We start from the raw sequence: 19,172 nt of genomic DNA, 5'->3' as shown, positions 1-19,172 counted from the left end.
AGCGCTAGCTATGCACTTGTGCCAGCATTTTTTGTTGCCAATTTTTCTCACGAGAATCATAATCATGCGTATCAATATTAATAAATGAAAAACACAATGCCAAAAATTAAATGTATCCATGCAATCAACTCGCACTTAATTACTTAAAACTTGAACAACATATAAATAAAAATAACCTACAAACTTAATACCTTAAAGTCGTCTAAGTTAACTCGATCGTGTAATTGCCTCATGATTTATTAACGAAGATCTTTCCATTGTTTTACCCCCTTCCTATTCCTAATATATATTTTCCCTCATCATGTAAAACTTTGCTCCTCTAATAAAGTTCTAACATTGACCTTTCAAAAGTATGGTTCGCCGGAGGGTCAATTGTTTCAATTTGCAAAAGATGAAGGCGTTCTAAAGAATTTGGGTTCCTCTTTTTTGGTGCGGCCTGCTAAGGCCCAAGTGAGGATCTTCAATAGGAAGGCTTGGGATAAATCACTATATGGCACAAATAACAACGAAGAAAATTTGAAATATTTAGGCAGCAGCATTAATTCAAATTTCCAATTTAAGAAAAAGTGAGATGCATTTTTTGGCCCTCCTTTTAAAAGTGTTCCTATCTGAACATGGGCTTGACAGATAATAGTAGTAGATTGAACCACAAATTATATGTACCCTGTCATTTGACTTAATTAGCGTCTCCATCATAAAATTAAATGTTCCTTTCAAACAGAAACACGACTCTAAATTACCCCTTTCCCTCGTCTCACGTATGCCATGCATTGATGCAAAGGAAAGGCACACGCCTCTGCGAAGAGGATTACGTGAAGAATTTGGAAAGAGAGTACAATAAGCACCTCTTGGCATATTCTAAACGAAACAAATAATATTACATAGCATATTCTCTTTCTTCCGCTTCATATTTTAAAGACATTCACTATTTTTTTTTAATGAACTACAGCGAATAAATCATTAAAAAAATATAAAAGTGCATTAATTGTATGAGCATAATCAGATCCCGATGAACAACATCATATATACAAAATTGCAAATAAAATTTTACTTTATACTTGTATTTATTTTTTTGCACTAATTACATGATCATCCTCCACCACTTCTCTTCCTTTGCTTCTTCCTTATTGGCTTCTTTCCCTGCTTCAAACAATGACAATGGAAAAGACATAGACAAACCAACCAAAGACTTGAAAGTGATGACAGGAGCTTCTGGATTGTCCTTAACAAAAATCTCGTTCAAAGTGAACCAAAGCAAGAAGTCCCTAGCCTTCACCCCAGTGAGATTCTTAATCTTGTTTGGCTCCACATAAGCAGTGACCACTGTATCATAGCAAACAAGTATTTTATCAAACCATTGCTCTCTCTTCTTCTCGAGCTTCAGCCAAACAAAGCCTATTTCCTTGACATAACCACATTCCTCAATGTCTTGAATGGTTAATAACCCATCAGGTAGACCTATTTCTGCCAGCAACAAAGAGAACTTCTCCCTGCAAACTTTGTCCCCATAGTAAACCTCAGCTTTGGACTTCAACTCATCTGTTAAGAGAGACATCGGTTGTCCTAATTTGTGCATTATGAATTGCTGTTTATATGTTTATATATAGAAGCTTGGCTTGTATAATAAATTGGCCTATATATATATGGTGGTGCATGTGTATGGTGTTTATTAGATGAGCTTGGACATTAAGAGAGTGGATAAATTTTGAGGCCTTCACCGCTTTCGCCGAATTGAGGTTTTATAATATACTTTTGTTATATATATACCTGAAATATGCGACCGAATTGAACATACGAGGGTATATTAGGTATCACCAATACTTCATGATGGGACCAAACAGTTTATTCTTCTTTCTTTCTTCCCAGACGGTCTGAGATAAGTCTAGTAAGGATTAATAATTCTAAATTCCACCATCCTCTTGATAATTACTGAATTATTTTTGTTATATTAATATTAAGATATTGAATAAGTTTATTTTATATTAATAGGTTTTTATTAAGTAATAAAAAATTATCAAATTAATATCATAGGAGCACATAATGAAAGGTAAATACAACGAATTTTACATGAAAAATGCTCGGTAAAGGAATAAATTGTAGTGTATAATTCTAGATGCCATTAAAATGATTAGATAATTAAAAAAATTATATGAAAGAGACACTACCAAAAAAAACCTTAATAATGACGGAAATAGTCTGTGTATGAAAGAGACCGATTTTATTGTCTAGAGGTGAAAAAAATTTGGCCTTTCAGAGACAAAATTGATCCGTAACAACATTCTCCATCTCTGAATACGTCTCTGCACACATAAACATTTTTTTAAAAAAAATGTTAGAGACAAAATCATTTCTTCTAGAAGTAAAAATAATAAATCTGTGCAAATATTATTATTCTTAATACACCTAATATTAAAGATAGTTAAAATGAAATTCACCAATTTTTGTTTCAAATTCCAAATTCTCTAATAAAAAAGGCTTCAAGATCAAGTACACATGAATAACATCCATTCACTCTGGCAGAGTTTACGAATCACATTGAAGAGCTCACAAATAAGCTAGGAAGGGAAGGAACAAAAAGTGAGGGTCTTATAGTTTCTCCATCGGAAGGTGTTGAGAGTAAAGTGTTAGGTAATGTGCTTGTTGTTGACCAAGATTCACTTTTTATGCAAGGATGCCAAGGGAAATACTGAGGATATTAGATGGATCAGGTAATGAAAATGTCCCTGGTGACTTCTACCTTAGATGAGCAAATGATCGTATAGTTAGATCTTTCTTAACAGATGCGGCATAAGTTAATGGGTAGGTCTTACTTTTTAGGTAAAAATTTCAATTTTAGTTTCCTTTTAAATTTATTTACGAATTTAGTCCTTTAGTTATGTCAAATTTTATAAATCTGATATTCAAACCCATATTTAAACGTTGACGGTCACAAAGAAATGTTGATCGTCATGTGTCACGTTCCAATTGGACATGAAAAGGTGTGTCCAAGAGTCAATTCTAACATTTTTCTATCCATTGTCCAATCAAAACAGTCAACATTTTTTTGTGTCAGTCAATGTTCAACTTTGGGCTTGTGGACCACATTTATAGGGATTTGACATAATTGGGGAACTAAATTCGTGAATAAATTTAAAGGGGACTAAAATCGAAATTGGAGACAAGTAGGAAAACCAAAATACAATTTTGCCTACTTTTTATTTAATGAAGTCTACTTATAATTTTATTTTTTTAATAAATTTTAATTAGTAAAAATATAATGTACAAATAAGAGTATACTAAAAAGTTTTATATTAATACTCCTATGTTTTAATAGTTTATCTGCTCTGACACTATATATATCTTCAAAATATTGTGCCTGTCATGGGCAACATTTAACAATAAGTACTATATATATCTCTCATATTAATGATTGATTGAGGTAACATACTAGTAAGACACACAACTCAAACTCATATACAGAGGGAAAAAAATTTAAGGAAGAGAGAGAAGGATTTTTCTCGATGCATAATGAAAAACCATATATATAGAGTTGGAGGGAGACAAGTTAACGTTATAAATAAATATAATAGGAACGTTAATAATAAAAACCTAATTAAACAAATTAATTATAAACGGTGAACCAATTAATGGTAATTGAAAATTGAAAATGGGGTAAGTTTTAAAAAAAGTTGATGTAACATGTGCTAAATTAATTTGTATTTAAAGGTAAAATTTGTCAAAAATTAAAAAATTTAGAGTAAAAAGTGCAATTAACACAAAAAATTATTATGGCTTATTTCAATCCTTCTTTTGAAGAAAGAGCTGAATGCAAGAGATTAACCAGGTTTTTCTGGTGATGACTGATGAACCAATTAATGAAACCTTCTTCTGTAGATTGTAATTTAGGAATCCTGTTGTTGGATTTTGAACTGCCTGATGCCGCACTTCCTATATAACCTCTGAGGATCATTATTTTTATTCGTTGGGCTTAAAAAGTAGATGTTACACTGTTGTAGTGTTGTTCTCTGATGTACTAGTACTAGTCAACTACAGGTCCATATATTTAACTTTTAATGAACCTTCCTAATCTTACCAATTAGAAAATTAGCCCTTCTATTTTTTTTGTTGCTATCCTCTATCAATTTTCACCCATATACATATATCAACATATATTAAGCACACGGGTCACCCAATTATATTTGTGCATGTGCCGCAGCTTGTAGCTGGCCTTCTAGGAGTAGAGGCAGGCCAAGATGCAGTTGTTCGAGCAATGTTATATGAACGGGTGAATCCATATAAAGTGACTGTGGAAGAGTTCACCAATCGCATTTCAAACCTCAGAAACAAGCTAGGCAACCAACGAACAAAAGATGAGGGTCTTGTACGTAGTTCCTCAATCGGAAGGTTATGAGGGAAAAGTTTCAGGAAATTAATGTGCTTGCTGCTGATAAAGATTCACTTTCATATTCAAGAAATGTACAAGAAATATTGAGGATACTAAATGGAGGTAATGAACGTGTCCCGGGTAGCTTCTTCTCTAAAGGAGCAAATGGCCGTCTAGCCAAATCTTACTTAGGAGCAACCTAAATTATGTACATCTTCAAACCATCTTATATCTGTTTTACAGGCAACATGCTATAATTAAATAAGCAATATATATGTTGCATTGAATTCATTATCAGAAAATTAATTACCTTATTTTATATATATATATATATATATATAGTATAGGCACTAATCACAGGTTTTTTAATTTGTTGCTTCAAAACCGCCATTGCAAATTAATTCTAAACAATATATTTCTATATAATATAATTAATAAAATATCCTTTATGTACCAAAAAATAATATCTGCTATAATTTTTAATTTATTTTCATTTATAAAATTTGCGTAAATTTAAAAATATTCGTACAATGTATAAAAAATAATGTAAAGTAATTATTATTTATTTTGAGATAAAGAAAGTGTCTCTCTTATTTCATTGCTGGTGATAAAATAAGGTTATTTCAAGGTAAACACATTTTAAATCCTCTTTTAATTAATTTGTGTGATGAATATACGTTGTGTTGTGTAGTAGTATTGTTTGGTAAGGACAGAGAACCTTTCCTATAAAATTCACCCCATCGAATATATCTCTAATTGAAAATAAAAAGAGGAAAATACAATTCTAAATTATGTATTCTAAGTTATAATAAATGAATAAATTATTTTTAAATGATTTCTCATTCAATAATGTAAAATTTACACGATCGCTGTATCTATTTGCAGTTTTGTGTTTTTTAGGAAAATCTATTTGCCGTAACGGATTAACAAATTTGGAATTGTGTTGTTAACATTAATTGAAAAAAATATATAATATCGGGAATAAGAATGTATCCTTTTATTTATTATTTTCAAGTAAACATGAATCAATATTTTTTTAATGATATTTTTAAGGAGAATCACAGTTTTATTATTTAGGTTTAATTATTTATTTTAACGTATAGTTTTATGATTTATTTTTTTAGTTCATATAGATTGAAAATAATTTTTATAATTTACATCTTAATTTTCTTTTAATTCTTAATTTGAAAGTGATTGTTAATTCTTATCATTTGTATTTTAATTCTCTTAGTTTGAAAATTATTTTTTTAATTTTTATATTTTATATTTTAATTCCTTCTTAGTTATTTTCATCAAAATATAAATAATATTATTAATTACAAACATATTAATAAATAATTTATAATTAATTTATTACAATATAATTTATAATAAAAAATAATTGATAATTTATTACTAATTATTTTTATATATTTTTTTAATAAGGAATAAAAGGTAATTAAAATACAAATTATAATAAAACTAAAAAGATTATTCTTAAATCATATAAACTAAAAGAAAATTAAAATATACATGATAACGATAAAAAAATATTTTTAAATTATAAGAAATAAAAAAATTAAAAGATAAAAAAACACTTTTAAAACTATAATAATTAAAAACATATGAATTGTAGGATCAACCAAATAATTTAATCTATTATTTATTATGCTTTGACCGCTTATATATACGCACGAATCACAAATCGTAACATTGGCATGAACGATAACACTGAACTAGCTCTCACGTTTGTGCTTGCACTTGCACCTCTCCAACGATAACAACGACGAGCACAAGATCCAGGTAAGCTCTTCTCTCAGATCTCATCCGAATCCTTCATCTCTCCAACTTGAATCTCATTTTTCATTCCTTCGTCGATCGATTTTCACCTGGTTTGATAGGGATTGCGTGTTCTTTTTTCTTCCTTGATTTGTAGTTTTCTAATCCACTCTGAATGTGTGTGTGAACTGTGAAGTGTAAGACTGTTCAGTTTGTAGTCATCGACTCGATTCGATAAACTGAATCGGTTGTTTAAGAGATTGAGCTATATTTCGCGTAATCTTGTGTTGAATTAAATTAATAATTTCTAGCTAAGTACTAGCTCTAAACAAAATTTGCATCTCATGTACAAGCTTCAACATCGATGTTAGGGCAAACAGCAAAAAGTGTACATAGCAGAATGTTAGATCTGAATTCTCACCGTTTAGCATTGAACTTCATGTTATTAATCACGGTTTGGTGTTTGAAAGAGCAACCGTGTTTAATCTAGAGTAAAAAGATATTTGATCTTTGGACATGCACTTTGCTTGCAATTTAGTTCCTATTTCAAATTATGTATATTGTTCAGTCCGTGAATCATTCAAGTTTGTTCCGTTGGTCCCTACCAGATAGATAAAATGGAGAATTTAAAATAAGTTTGAAACGATTGAATTATAACTTAATTTAAATCAAGGACTAAATACTTAATTTAAATCAAGGACTTAATTTATATATATATGGTGTTCTCTGCTTTTACCATTTTATTCGGTTAATTTTTACATAGTTTAGAAGATTGGGAAAAAAAGTTTCTTAAGAGGGTGGGTAATCACAAAGTTGTTGGTCTTTATGGTACTCTTATTGAAATATGGAAATGTGTAGGAAAGGATATCATTTGGCTCGTTAAACTATTTAATAGAATTTTGAAATCTAAGAAAATGCCAAATGAGTGGAGGATGAACACTTTAGTTCCTATATATAAAGAACAAAGAAGATATTCATATTGTTTGAACTACAGAAGAATAAAACTTATAAGCCACACTAAGAAGTTGTAGGAAAAAATGATTGAACATAGATTAAGAGAATATTAGATAATCATTTAGATTTATGCTAGAACAGTTTACAACAAAAACTATTTACCTTTTACAGGAGTTGATGGAAAGGTACTGAAAGGTAGTGCTGAAGTAAAGAAAGACATATGAGTTTTATTAACTTGAAATAAACTATATGATTGAGTGCCAAAAAAAGTGTTGTTGAAAGTTTAGGAAAAGAAAGATGTTTGCATGACTTATATCCAGGCAATACAAAATATGTATGATTCGCTAACTAGTGTGATTTATGTAATTGATTTCACTTGGTAGGATTAGGCTATTGTTGTAGTTTTTTTAGAAGTTTCACTTGAACACCACTTAGCTGAACTTTTACTTGTGCATGTATGTGTATCTGTGAACAATGCTACCTGTTAGTTATTAATGACTCTACTTAAGTAATAGGTTGGAATTCATGACTTTATGGTCCAATCACACTAGCTCATGCCCCCTTTGAAATTACTTATTGTTAAAAACAGCACAATAGTTATTGATATTTCATATTTATTTAAAAACTCAGCAACACGATTTATTTATATTTTACCCATAACTATCCAATAGTTATTGATATTTCGTTTAACAGTTACATATTATTCGAGTAGACAAGGCAGGCACATAGTATGGCTGGACCTTTTGAGTTGGGTTCATCAAAGAAGAAACCAGGGGATGGAGTGAATGATTTACTCACTTTTAATGCTGAAAATATGCAAAGCAACATGAAAATTATTTATTACAGGTTTGTTTTGGCAGCAGATTTGTTTAATGCTTTATTGAATGAATTCATTTAGTTAGGGGCCTTATACTTGGTTTGAAACGGGGAGGGGGGTTGTTCCTTTCTTTCTCTCCCAGTTTATGGGGTTCCACACACCAGCTAACAGAGAGAAAGGAAAGAAGGGTATCCAAAATTTGTGAGGTACTAATTTGAATACAAATGGTTTGGCATGGTATGTTTCTATGTGCAAATGGTCATCGGTATGCATGAGATGTACATACAGAGAACTCTTAGAAAAAGAGGAGTGGAGGGAGTTTTTATTTTTTTAAGTAATCTGCTTAACTGTATTTAAGGTTCACCTTCAAAATATTTCCTATCTCTGTTGCAGCCGAACATTTTTGTCTATAATTGGTGGAGTTGTTGCTGGAATTTTGGGGTTCACAAGCTTGAAAGGATTTGTATTTTACTTCCTTCTCATGATGGTTACTTCACTTGGGCTTGTAGCCAAAGCCAGATTTTCAATCCACTCCTACTTTGACTCCTCGAATCGAGTTCTACTTGATGGCTTCCTAGGTGGTCTAATGGTAGGTTTTCTTTTTGTTTATATGCGCTCTGGTTTGTGTATGGCGGACATCTTTTGTTTGATAAAACAAGAAAGTTTGTTAGATAACAAAGGTAGAGAAGTACATAAAAACAGAGGACAAAAATAGATATTAAAGTTCAAAAACAGTGCTTGAACCTTTAGTGTTGTAGTTTTGGATGTGAAATCGAAGGAGGGAAGCAAGATAAAATATGCTAGGCATCCTCCATAAAGAGAATATACCCCACCCTTTGGCCTATGATCCTCCCAGGATCCATAAAGATTACCATGCCCATTCAACATTCCAGCCATACTAACTTGTCAGCGTTGACCAAAAAAGAAAGGTGCATCCCGAAAGACACATGCTAACTTGTTTTCTATGATCATCTCCAATTCAGCCACTACACTAACACGGTGATTTTATTTTTTTGAGCCAATTCTAAATTTTAGCTTAAACTGTCACATATGAGGGTACCGTTACCATCTTCAATGCTAAAAAAAAGGGAAGATCCTGTGATCTTCTCTAGACATGTTTTTATTCTATGATCTCTATCTTAGCAAACTCATACCATAAAGTCTACAGTTGTTGGATTTTGCTATTACTCATCAAATAAAGAAATGTTATTTATTTTGTTTTAAATTCATTTCTTGATTAGCTATCGAGTATGTGTCTACTTCATCAGTCAGTTATTATAAAATCGATATTTACATTTTTATTAAAAAAAATAACTTGCTTATAATATCGATTGTATATCTTAAAATATGCCAAGTTGCCAACTTCTGCACATATTTGTAGTTGCTTCCTAAGAACTGTGTTTGGGACTCGATATTTTGATCAACATTGATGAACTATTTGTTAAACGTCAAACAAAATGCTAAAAAGATAAAGTGGGAGGTTTGCCCAATACAAAATATACTTGAATACCTATTAAAATAAGCCCTTCTTTGTAATCGCGTAGAGAATGTAAAGTGAAGAAGATTTGTGTAATTTTTTAAACCAGAGATCTTGTTATTATGTTTTGTAGACCCTATGTTATTGGGTCAGCATTACAATATATTTTTCCTTTTTCTTGGTTAAGCTACATTTTTATTTAGATTGTAATTTTTGTATTTCTGTCGTTTGTGCTGCTTGTGTTCATGTATTCAGTTCCCTAACTTTGTTCTTTAACTTCTGCAGTCATTCGTGCTGTTCTGGACGTATCCTTCTCTTTTATAATACTTGGTAAAGTTTCATCTCTGTTTCAATTTATATCTGTCCCAAATAAATTGCTTATATATATGACTATTATTTAAGATAATTAGGTTTTCCTAAACTTTCAACGGAACTTCACTCGTGAATGTGATAAGTTTTTGGGTGACTGAAATTTTAAGTAGTGATCCTAAATTTAAGTTAAATAAAATGGTGGAAAATTTGTGATGCTCTTGAGAAGCCATTGTCAAGGAAAAAATTCCTCCAAAATTACCTTATTAGAGCATGGACAATAGTTGTTTATATAAGTTGCTTATCATAATTTTGTGGGTCTTATAATTTCATTTAATTTTCGCATTTTAAACAAAAATTTCCTCCCATACTAAGATTGTTAAAGTGAGTGCTTAAATTAATTTTATGGTTCCTACAATGCTTGAAAATATATTATTTATGATATAATGTTGTTAAGCAACTGTGCTTATATAAGCAATTTCACGTCATATGTTTCTGTAGAAAAAAAATACTTAAGCATAAGTTGCTCAAAATTAAGCATCTCATTGGAGATGTTCTTCTAATAATTAAACATTTTTTTTTGACAAAAGTTTCTTTATTAAAATAAGAGTTAAAATATAATTGTAAATATATTTATAAATATTTAGGTGAGATGGTAACAAATGAGTATAACTGAGGGAGGGGAAATTAAAATTCTTAATTTTTTTAAAGTATCATATTTTGAGATAAATTAAAAAATAAAACGGAGTGTATCTAGACTCGTAGCTGAATTCTTGCCTATCATTTTGTGCTTCTTTGACAAAATAAAGATTTGCATTCGACATTGTACATATATTTTGACGGAGGATCGTGCACAAAATGTCTCTAAAGAAGGCAATTGTTGGCTTCTGACTTCTGTTGCTGCTTTAAGAAGGCAATTGTTCTTTATCTTGATTCTTGACATAATGCATGTACTTCATCAAGTTATTGGATAGCTCTCATTATGTTGCCAGTTTTTAAACTTTGTAAGCTCTACTTGCTAATGCTATAAGACCGGTCCTGAAATTTTATGGACCAAACTGAAGCAATTATATTACTTAGTTCTAAATTTTACGGTCACAATGTTTCCAGTTTTTTTTTTTACCAAAAAAAATAGTTTGTTTCATCTGAATTCTGTCAAAAAAATAATGTATAATCTGAATAATGGAATGTGAAAGTAATGTCATCTCTCTTTTTGTGGCTGTCAAGTTGATCTCCAGGAGAATATTCTTGAAGCTTTTTTCTCCAGAGCTTATTATTGAAGATCTTTGTTTTGTAAGATAGAGTGAATTGCTCTTCTAAAAAAAAATATATATGATAGATTGCAATTTACCAAACTTATTTCCAGTGCTTGATACAACTTCAGTGAGAATAAAATCTCTCGCAGTATTATATGATTGAGCTCCTGATTGCATGGGTATGCAATCTGAATTGTGTTACCCAAGAAATATCGCATACCAATACCAGTAACCGTCTATCAAGCTTCTACGTCTTGTATATGATAATTTATACATATATTAAAAATAATCGGCTCCTTTTATACTTAAAGAAAATCGTTATAATAGTTAATTGAGTAATTTGTTATACACATGCACATCTTCACGAGTTTAACTTTCTATAGTTATAATTTAAAGTTTCTTTTTCTTCACTTAAAATGAGTCTAATCTAATTAATTTTATGTGTAGAGACAATGTTATTTAAAGTAGATATTCATATTGGTTTAAAATGAACTTCACTTCAATTATAACTAAATATGTATATTTTAACATTATTTTGGAAACTAAATTTGTACTTTCAGTAAAAAAAAATGTAACTATTGAACACTGAATGACTAGGCTTCAAATAATATTTGGTTAAAAAAGGTTTCAAATAATATACTCTTTTTAATGTCGAGAACCATACATAATTTGCTACCTCATATTGGTCTTAGCCAGCAGTAATAAGTTGTCCCAGACTCCCAACATAAGGAAATAATATAAGCTTGGATTTGCCACCATCTAGTCGAGGTTTTAAAAGTTAATAGAAGTAGGTATAATCCCAAAGCCTAGAAGCATGCTTGACCCTATTGAGCTCCCGAAACAACTTTCGGTAATCAAAAGGCAGTTTTTAGTGACAAACTAGCAAAAATTTTAGTTCCTCCTCATAACCTAGTTTCATCGACTATTTGACATAAATAGTAGATGGTGATATAGGGGCGTGATTGATCATTTTACAATACTAACAAAAAAAATGATGTTGCATAATATAGAGGAAAAAATGCGATGCCATGCGCCCACCCTCTTATATCTATACAACTTTCAACCCCCTAAAACTGCAGCTATTAGCCTATTAGAATGATTAATTTTTGCTTCTTTTTTTTTGGTACAAGTTCTTACTTCTTTAACTTACAAAAAAGAGATGAATGCATCTTTCGGTAAAGAGTTGGCCTGACAAACCAATTGTAGCAGCTGCCGAAAATTCTTCCGAGTCCACAGGAAGCTTGCAACAATATATATACATATTCAAATGTTTAAACCTGCGAATTTATGAGTATCTAGATTTAGATAAATGTATAGCACATCAAATGCAAATGTAAAACAATAAAATTTAAAATGTTCTACACAAGTGGGCTGCATCTGGCTTTATAGTCGTGGCATGGCATATTACTAGATATTATACACTCAGAATTGTCCCATACAACACCAGAAGCGTCACAATTGTCTCAAAAATTGTTACCACCAAATTATGTTCTTACCGCCAGAAGTGTTGTGTATGGAAAGCAAGTATGAGCTTAACAAATTGACTGCAAATTACTTAGATGCAAGGACAATTTAAGTCAGTAGACCAGATCAAGTTATTGCAATAACCCTTACCAACATCTGAGGTACCCTAAGGAAGCCGAGGGACAAAGAATATAAAACAACTGAGATTGTTGTTGCTGTAATTAAATTGTGTACAAGACGTTTGTCGTCTTTGCTGGGTACAAATGCCATTTTCAGTGTATTTGTCAGGTCAAAGAGCCTATAGGAAATCTGCCAAGAATGTTAAAATCAGAATCAATCAACATAAAAAAATTCAATCCAACTTGTGCTTTTAACTTACTGCAACATATATGGAAGTAGTAAGCATGAAGTTCAACATTGGGTAGTCTGGGATCAGGGAAAGCAACAATTTGGGTTGCCCGTCTGGAATACCTGACCTAAAATCAGCCAACATAATAGAAAGGAACAATTAATATATTTGATAAATAACAAAAATAATTACACATGTAAACAAGTTGCATCAAGCATGAAAGAAAGTAATTGGACATGAATGTATGTTAAGCATTTTACCATTTTGACATACAGTAAGATTGTAAGAATAAAAATTTAGAACTGAAAAGCTAGGAATTTTAGTAAAATCTTTCACCCCTCAAGGACGAGGTAATCATCAACAGTTTAAATCATCATTGCCCCCATTTCTAGTGCAAAGCATACTCATTGTTAAGTTAGATGATCAACATTGAGTGTAACCAAACAAACATATAAATGAATCCAGGCATCTATTCTACCATGCCAAACATGTGAAATACTAAATGCCCAAACATCTTGTATCCAGGCATCTCATGCCTAGGAATCTAGTATGCTTGGGCAACTAACTGCATGTGCACCAAACAACCCCTCAACTCATTAGGACAAACATGTGATATCGGGTAAAGCATCAATAAATGCTAAAAGCAGGACATCAGCTTCGGAGTACCTTAACCAGATATGGATCTGGGAGATGTAAGTCTCCAGTGTAATCTTCCCAAGCCATCTAGAAGAAAGTAGAAACATTGTAAAATTAGTTAATGAATTACCAGCCTTAAAACAAAGTGAAGAAAGTTCAATTTGACAGCATTTAGCAATAAATTAGCTCATTAAATAAGAAGGCATGTCCATGTGTGAAAGAGAAGGGAACAAAAGAGAGATGAATAAAAGATTCTACTTCTACAAAGACAACTTACGCAAAAAGGGTCAGTGTATAGCTACGAAAACTTTGGGTAACATTCCGCAAGCATATGTAAACCCTGTCAAATAAAAATGTGTCATGTTAATAACTAAAAAGTCTTGAATATCTCTCTCATCAGGCCCCTCCTCCCAAAAAAAAAAGATTAAGGAAACATGGACATACGTTATGGGAATCCATGAGGTATAAGGATGGTATTTATTGTATGTGACCTTGTCCAGCTTGTATATATGCTCAAACCATAAATAACCCACCTAGAAATTAACTCAAATGATCAGGGTCATAAAATAAAACAAAGCAAGGTATACTAATATGATGACATTAAAAAGTATAATACCAATGAACATATCAGAACAACAGTTGCCTTGATTGATATTCTGCGCTTGATTTCTGCTTCCTCCAATTTTTCCATCCATCGTTCAACCTTATAATACCATGTGACAGACAATAAGGTACTCAACTCAGGAAAATGAAAGCAAAGAAAAGAGGAGACAGAAATCAGAGATATTTTCCTGCTTCAGAATCATCACTCGATCAAAGAGAGGATGGATCTAAATGTTGACATATTTCAAAAACATAAAATGAGAAACTTACAGTTGGATGATAATAAGCATAAATCATTCCAATTATCCATATGTAGCGGTCAAGCCCTGAACGAAAATGCCATTCATGCAAGCGAGAAAGATGTGATTTGGCAGGATTCGGGTCAGTATAACCTGCAAGTTTAAAGAACCCTTCCAGTTAGCATGAGCTGCTGTGATTTCAGTGAAGTCAAATATCATAAATGTTACTAACCGAGAAAGAAAGTAAATGGACTCCAAAGCCATTCAAAGACTCCAGGTATCTCCCATACTAAGATAACAACCAAGAAGCAACCAATGATTTTTACAGCAATGACTGACCCAATCTCATTGTACTTGTGGAGAATACCAAGTGCCCCATAAACCATAAGAGTGAAAAGAGTGTGCATGGGGCAGATGTAGTATAACATGTAACTGTTGTTAAGTACAATACAACTGAACACCACAAAGAAATTAAGCCGCCACATCATCTGCTCAACCAATATGTTGCAGTTAGTACAGACCAAATATTAAAAAGTCAGCTTTTATAGTTCAAGGAAATTGCATACCTGAGCAAATCTTGCTAGACTAAAATCTTTACGAACATAATAATATGAGAAGTTCCCAAATCCAGTCATCCATACATATGCAGCAATGAACAAACGGATTGCATTGTAGATTTCAGATGCAGCAAAGTAATGATACATCAAAAACAAAACCTGTTACAGATGTCAAATTATTAAAATATGGAATATTAAAATTTGAAGAATTTATAACATTAAATGTAAGTACAGAAAGAGATGAATAATCAGATCTGATGAAAAAATCTAGAACAAACTGAATTGCACTCCCTTAATATTAATTGTATTAATTTCAGGGGGTCTGAACTTGCATAATTCAGAATTTGCACAGAAAGTTTTTCCATCATAAATGATAAGAGAATAAAATACTTCAGTAATATCAACAAAAAAAGTGACCAACCTGCATCCAGCCTTTCCATTCTTCAGTCTGGTGTCTATTCAAGTAAAGGATGGATTTCCCAGACAATGGTGACTTGTCATGATGTATCTTAAAGGAAGTCATTGCTGAAACTATGATGAGGAGAAAATAGAGAAATAGGAAAAGATCCCTATTGTAACTCTGCAAAAACAGATGATTGTTGACAAAATATTATATCACTTATTCATAGGTGACTTGTCATGACGTATGTTAAAGGAAGCAATGGCTTCAGAAACAAAAAGAAATATGAAGCGCCACAAAAGATGTAGTTATGTTGAAACAACAAGAAGGTAACAGCTTGGTTAAAGCTAAAAGCCAATGCCAATATGCAGAAATATTTGGTTGCCGAGCTGACTTTCCAATCACAAAATCATGAAATAGTGCTCAGAAGAAATGAAAAACAATAACTATCGTGATGAAGTCATGAACCTTTTTGGATGAGGCAAAGAAATCTGTGCGGTCGCACAAATAAAAGTAAGCCAAGATGAGACCAAATTCAGACCTATCACAGAGAAAGAGCAGAGGAAATGAAAAAGAATTAGTTTGATCCACATAAAAATAATTTTCTCATTTCATATGATTTACTTACATCGCTCTAAGTGTTAAACGGTTCTCAAGAAGGAAATACTCATCCATCAAAAGGAATCTGAAGAAATCATGAAAAAGCCAAGCACGTAAGTCTTAAGTTTACGCAAAGACAGAAATAACAAATTACAGAACCATAATTTGAGCAAGCAAAACCAGAGCAGGATGAATTACAAACCGGATAATTGATGGCGAGGCAGTTAAGCTCCGTGCCTTTGGAGATCCTGACTGTAAAGCTCCTCCCTCCAATAAAGCTGCTCTGTCTTCGTCTTTGACAACATCACTTCCTATTTCAACTAAGTTGATGTCCGATTGCCTACTAAACAAGAACAACTTCCGTAAGAAATCATGGCAACAACTTCTTAATGAACTTTCATTCTTACACATTGGGATAATAATAAAATAACATTTCTGGAAGAACCACCAAACTATAACTCTCTCTCCCAAAAGACTTAACTCTAGCACTTAATTAGCTCATTCATAATCGGATTATGAAACTCCATTCTAAAATATTAATATTGTGGGGAAAAAAAAGAAAACAAAAGTTTCATAACGGTAGCGATCATAATTCATAACTATAAAAGCCAACTATGGCGAAATATACATATATGTTTATTCAATTATGGCCAACTAATTAACTCAACACCTCAGCAAATAACACAGCAATCATTTCAATCTCTCAAAATTCGCAGACGCTACATTCCCGTAAATTGCAAACATTCTACCAGTAATCGCAACTAAAAGCTAACACCGCGAAAGAGTAATCAGTCAATCGAACTTACGCTCTGGACGGGACATAGTTGTTCCGGTACTCCAACATCTCCGAATATATCCATGCCACGACGACCGGAATGATCCCGAGCAGGAACGAGACCTGCAAGCATCACAAACCGAAAAATCAGTTACTCGCACGAAGCAAAATCACAAACGCGTCAAATTCCAAAGCGGAAACGATTAACTGGCGGCAAAAAAATTAGCACAAACACAAACACAAACACATCACATCAAATTACACGCTGAAATAAACAGAAGCGAGTAACTAGCGGCGAACAAACACGAATCGATGCAAGATCTGAGGGAGTTCGAAGATCGAAGTGAAATACGTACCTGACCGGGAGTGACAGGACTGAGGAGAAGCATTTCGGAAAATCGAAAAAGGAAGAAGAATCACAGCGCAGTTCCGAATTCCGATTCACCGGAAATCACAGGAACTGGAGAGGCATTCGAAGAAGAGAGCGATTCGACGATGATCCAGCACCGGATCTGGTGGAGAAGAATGGTGATTCCTAATTTTGAGGAAATGAAAGTGAGAATGAAGAGAATTTTGAGGAAGCAAAATGCTGCATATGGTTGTGTTCGTAAATACAAGAAGAGTGCGGTGAGTGACGGTAGGAGATACGAGTAGAACTCACTGCGCGTCTATGTTGAAGAAGATGAAAATAATAAAGTGTCTCAGCAGAGAGAAACAAATGTCATAAAATTCTCATTAATTATTTCTTTTTTCGAGGAACTCTTTAATTATTTTCATTAATTCTTTCTTTTCATTTTTTATGAAATACTCACAGGATTGTGCACTTGTGCTGTTAGAAAAAGTAGTACGTGTAGGTGACGACCGACAAAATTCAATTTATTTTTTAATTTGAATTCAAGTCGTATTTGTATTTGGAAATGGATGGAGTTCCAAATTCCAATATCTCCCCCTAATATTATAGAGTTGATGACTTTACATGACAATTTATAGAGTATGGAGGTTATTTTAGTCATTTCAGTGAAGCTCGATAGTGCCACTGCACCTGTCCAATTGTGAAGACTGAAGAGAATTCAAGTTCAAGGGAAATGGAAGGTGTCCCATTCCCATATGTGCTTCACCGACACGAGTATTCCTAACCTAACCTTTTGCTGTCCAATTCACCTCGCGTCCAACTACTCATCGCAATCCCCACAAATGATTTTAAAAGTGTTGTACGTGTTTCATTGAATTTAAACTAAAAAATATTCAATTTAACATACTTTAAGTTTTTTTTTTTAATTTAATTCTACCGTAGAACTACACAGGTGAACAAGTCTAATTTTAACAGACTTCTGAGTTCTTACCCTAATTGGCTAATTATGGAACTCCATATCTCTCTGTTTGATTCTCTTTCTGCTTTGACCCTGCCTGCCACTTAGATTTGGATGGACGAATAAAGACTTGAGCATGAAAAATAAGGGACAAAAGTAAAATAATGGGAAACAAATGGCAGAGAACACAACAGCCAATCGGTTGTTTTCATTTGGGTATTGTGGTCTGCTATCTGAACCGTACCGCACTTTTTATGGCATGTAAGCCTTTTTCTTACGGCACCTTGTAAAGATTCTAAAAAAAAGCATGTAAAAGCCTTTCTCAAGTCCAACCCCTCCTCCCGTGAGAGCTACTTCGTTACGGGCCAATAAGTAGAGAAACACAGATCCCCAATACTGCAGGCACAAAGCATAGTAAATCAATTGCTAGGGCATTGCTTTGTGCACCCAGCACAATTGTATATACACCCAACAAAATAGTGAAATTTCATTTTTATTCTTTCACAAAGCTGATACGGATTGGCGAATCCATAAATCAAATACACATTAATCAATCTGTAAGCCTCTTACGTATTGATCGAACCTGTAAATCTTGCTTTATTAGCATAACGCTCTAATTTTAATAGAATAATTATGTTATAAAATTAATGTCGTTATATATAATAATAAAATTTTCAATATATATTTAATGCACATGTAAATTCATATAATATATCGTGACAATTAATTTTAATTTAATAATTAATTTGTTTACATATATAAATTTTTATGAAACTTATAATTTTTATTTATAATTTATATATATAAATAAATTAATTATTAAATCAAAATTAATTATTACAAAATTTATTATTTAAATTTATAAGTGCATTGAATATACATTAATTTTTTGTTATATATAACAGCATTAATTATTTTATAATATAATTAGTCTATTAATTCAATTGATTAAAATTTTATACTAATAACACAAAAGTCACATATTTGATATTCTTGCATGATTCATTAATTTTAAATTAATCTGTATGATTAGACTTACAGAAAGGTAAAAATGAAATTTTGTTGTTTTACTGGTACGCACAAAACAATATCCAGCATTGCGCCATAGTTGAAACTAATCAAGGCAAAATTTAAAAAACATGTCTTGGACACATTTTTCCGTTCGTATAGATCCAATATATCATCATGGACACAACGAGGAATTCACTTTCTGAGTGCCTCAAAGAAATGTGGTACTCTGGCCGATCCAGCGGTTACAAGCCCATAGACAAGAAGCACTCAACATGTAATATAGAAACAAAAGAG

General features: G+C 32.1%; 3 protein-coding genes across 5 annotated transcripts; 1 reads left to right on the top strand and 2 right to left on the bottom strand.

Annotated features, from left to right (window-relative positions):
• Positions 1-960: 960 nt before the first annotated feature.
• Positions 961-1,768, bottom strand: LOC114392320. Its single transcript, XM_028353398.1, has one exon. It carries the CDS (start codon positions 1,574-1,576, stop codon positions 1,082-1,084), a length of 495 nt encoding a protein of 164 aa, XP_028209199.1. The 5' UTR covers positions 1,577-1,768; the 3' UTR covers positions 961-1,081.
• Positions 1,769-6,034: 4,266 nt separating this feature from the next.
• Positions 6,035-10,904, top strand: LOC114392481 (ER membrane protein complex subunit 6-like). 2 transcript variants are annotated; one of them, XM_028353629.1, is made up of 5 exons: positions 6,035-6,145; positions 7,769-7,921; positions 8,286-8,481; positions 9,655-9,674; positions 10,488-10,904. In XM_028353629.1, exons 2-5 carry the CDS (start codon positions 7,806-7,808, stop codon positions 10,516-10,518), a joined length of 363 nt encoding a protein of 120 aa, XP_028209430.1. In that variant the 5' UTR covers positions 6,035-6,145; positions 7,769-7,805; the 3' UTR covers positions 10,519-10,904. The 2 variants fall into 2 exon arrangements, with proteins under 2 accessions (XP_028209430.1, XP_028209432.1); XM_028353631.1 differs by having other exon boundaries at positions 6,037-6,145; positions 7,788-7,921.
• Positions 10,905-11,697: 793 nt separating this feature from the next.
• On the bottom strand, positions 11,698-17,292 carry LOC114393735 (protein REDUCED WALL ACETYLATION 2-like). 2 transcript variants are annotated; one of them, XM_028355162.1, is made up of 16 exons: positions 16,914-17,292; positions 16,589-16,680; positions 15,985-16,125; positions 15,811-15,867; positions 15,651-15,723; positions 15,204-15,362; positions 14,792-14,941; positions 14,458-14,713; positions 14,257-14,378; positions 14,000-14,086; positions 13,828-13,916; positions 13,661-13,723; positions 13,414-13,470; positions 12,778-12,874; positions 12,549-12,707; positions 11,698-12,211 (listed from the first exon to the last, which is right to left on the bottom strand). In XM_028355162.1, exons 1-16 carry the CDS (start codon positions 16,944-16,946, stop codon positions 12,206-12,208), a joined length of 1,641 nt encoding a protein of 546 aa, XP_028210963.1. In that variant the 5' UTR covers positions 16,947-17,292; the 3' UTR covers positions 11,698-12,205. The 2 variants fall into 2 exon arrangements, with proteins under 2 accessions (XP_028210963.1, XP_028210964.1); XM_028355163.1 differs by having other exon boundaries at positions 15,985-16,122.
• Positions 17,293-19,172: the final 1,880 nt, after the last annotated feature.

Source organism: Glycine soja, chromosome 17, assembly GCF_004193775.1.
Source record: "Glycine soja cultivar W05 chromosome 17, ASM419377v2, whole genome shotgun sequence".
Taxonomy (NCBI): Eukaryota; Viridiplantae; Streptophyta; class Magnoliopsida; order Fabales; family Fabaceae; genus Glycine; species Glycine soja.
This window is presented reverse-complemented; position numbering and strand designations above follow the sequence as displayed.

Bases quoted from the DNA above. Each gene is read 5' to 3' on its own strand.
- LOC114392320 (XM_028353398.1), bottom strand. From the start codon at position 1,576: ATGCACAAATTAGGACAACCGATGTCTCTCTTAACAGATGAGTTGAAG.
- LOC114392481 (XM_028353629.1), top strand. From the start codon at position 7,806: ATGGCTGGACCTTTTGAGTTGGGTTCATCAAAGAAGAAACCAGGGGAT. The intron at 7,922-8,285 runs GTTTGTTTTGGC...TCTCTGTTGCAG, and splicing joins ATGAAAATTATTTATTACAG to CCGAACATTTTTGTCTATAA. The intron at 8,482-9,654 runs GTAGGTTTTCTT...TAACTTCTGCAG, and splicing joins GCTTCCTAGGTGGTCTAATG to TCATTCGTGCTGTTCTGGAC.
- LOC114393735 (XM_028355162.1), bottom strand. From the start codon at position 16,946: ATGCTTCTCCTCAGTCCTGTCACTCCCGGTCAG. The intron at 14,379-14,457 runs GTTAGTAACATT...TTAAACTTGCAG, and splicing joins TCCATTTACTTTCTTTCTCG to GTTATACTGACCCGAATCCT. The intron at 12,708-12,777 runs GTAAGTTAAAAG...CATTCTTGGCAG, and splicing joins CTACTTCCATATATGTTGCA to ATTTCCTATAGGCTCTTTGA.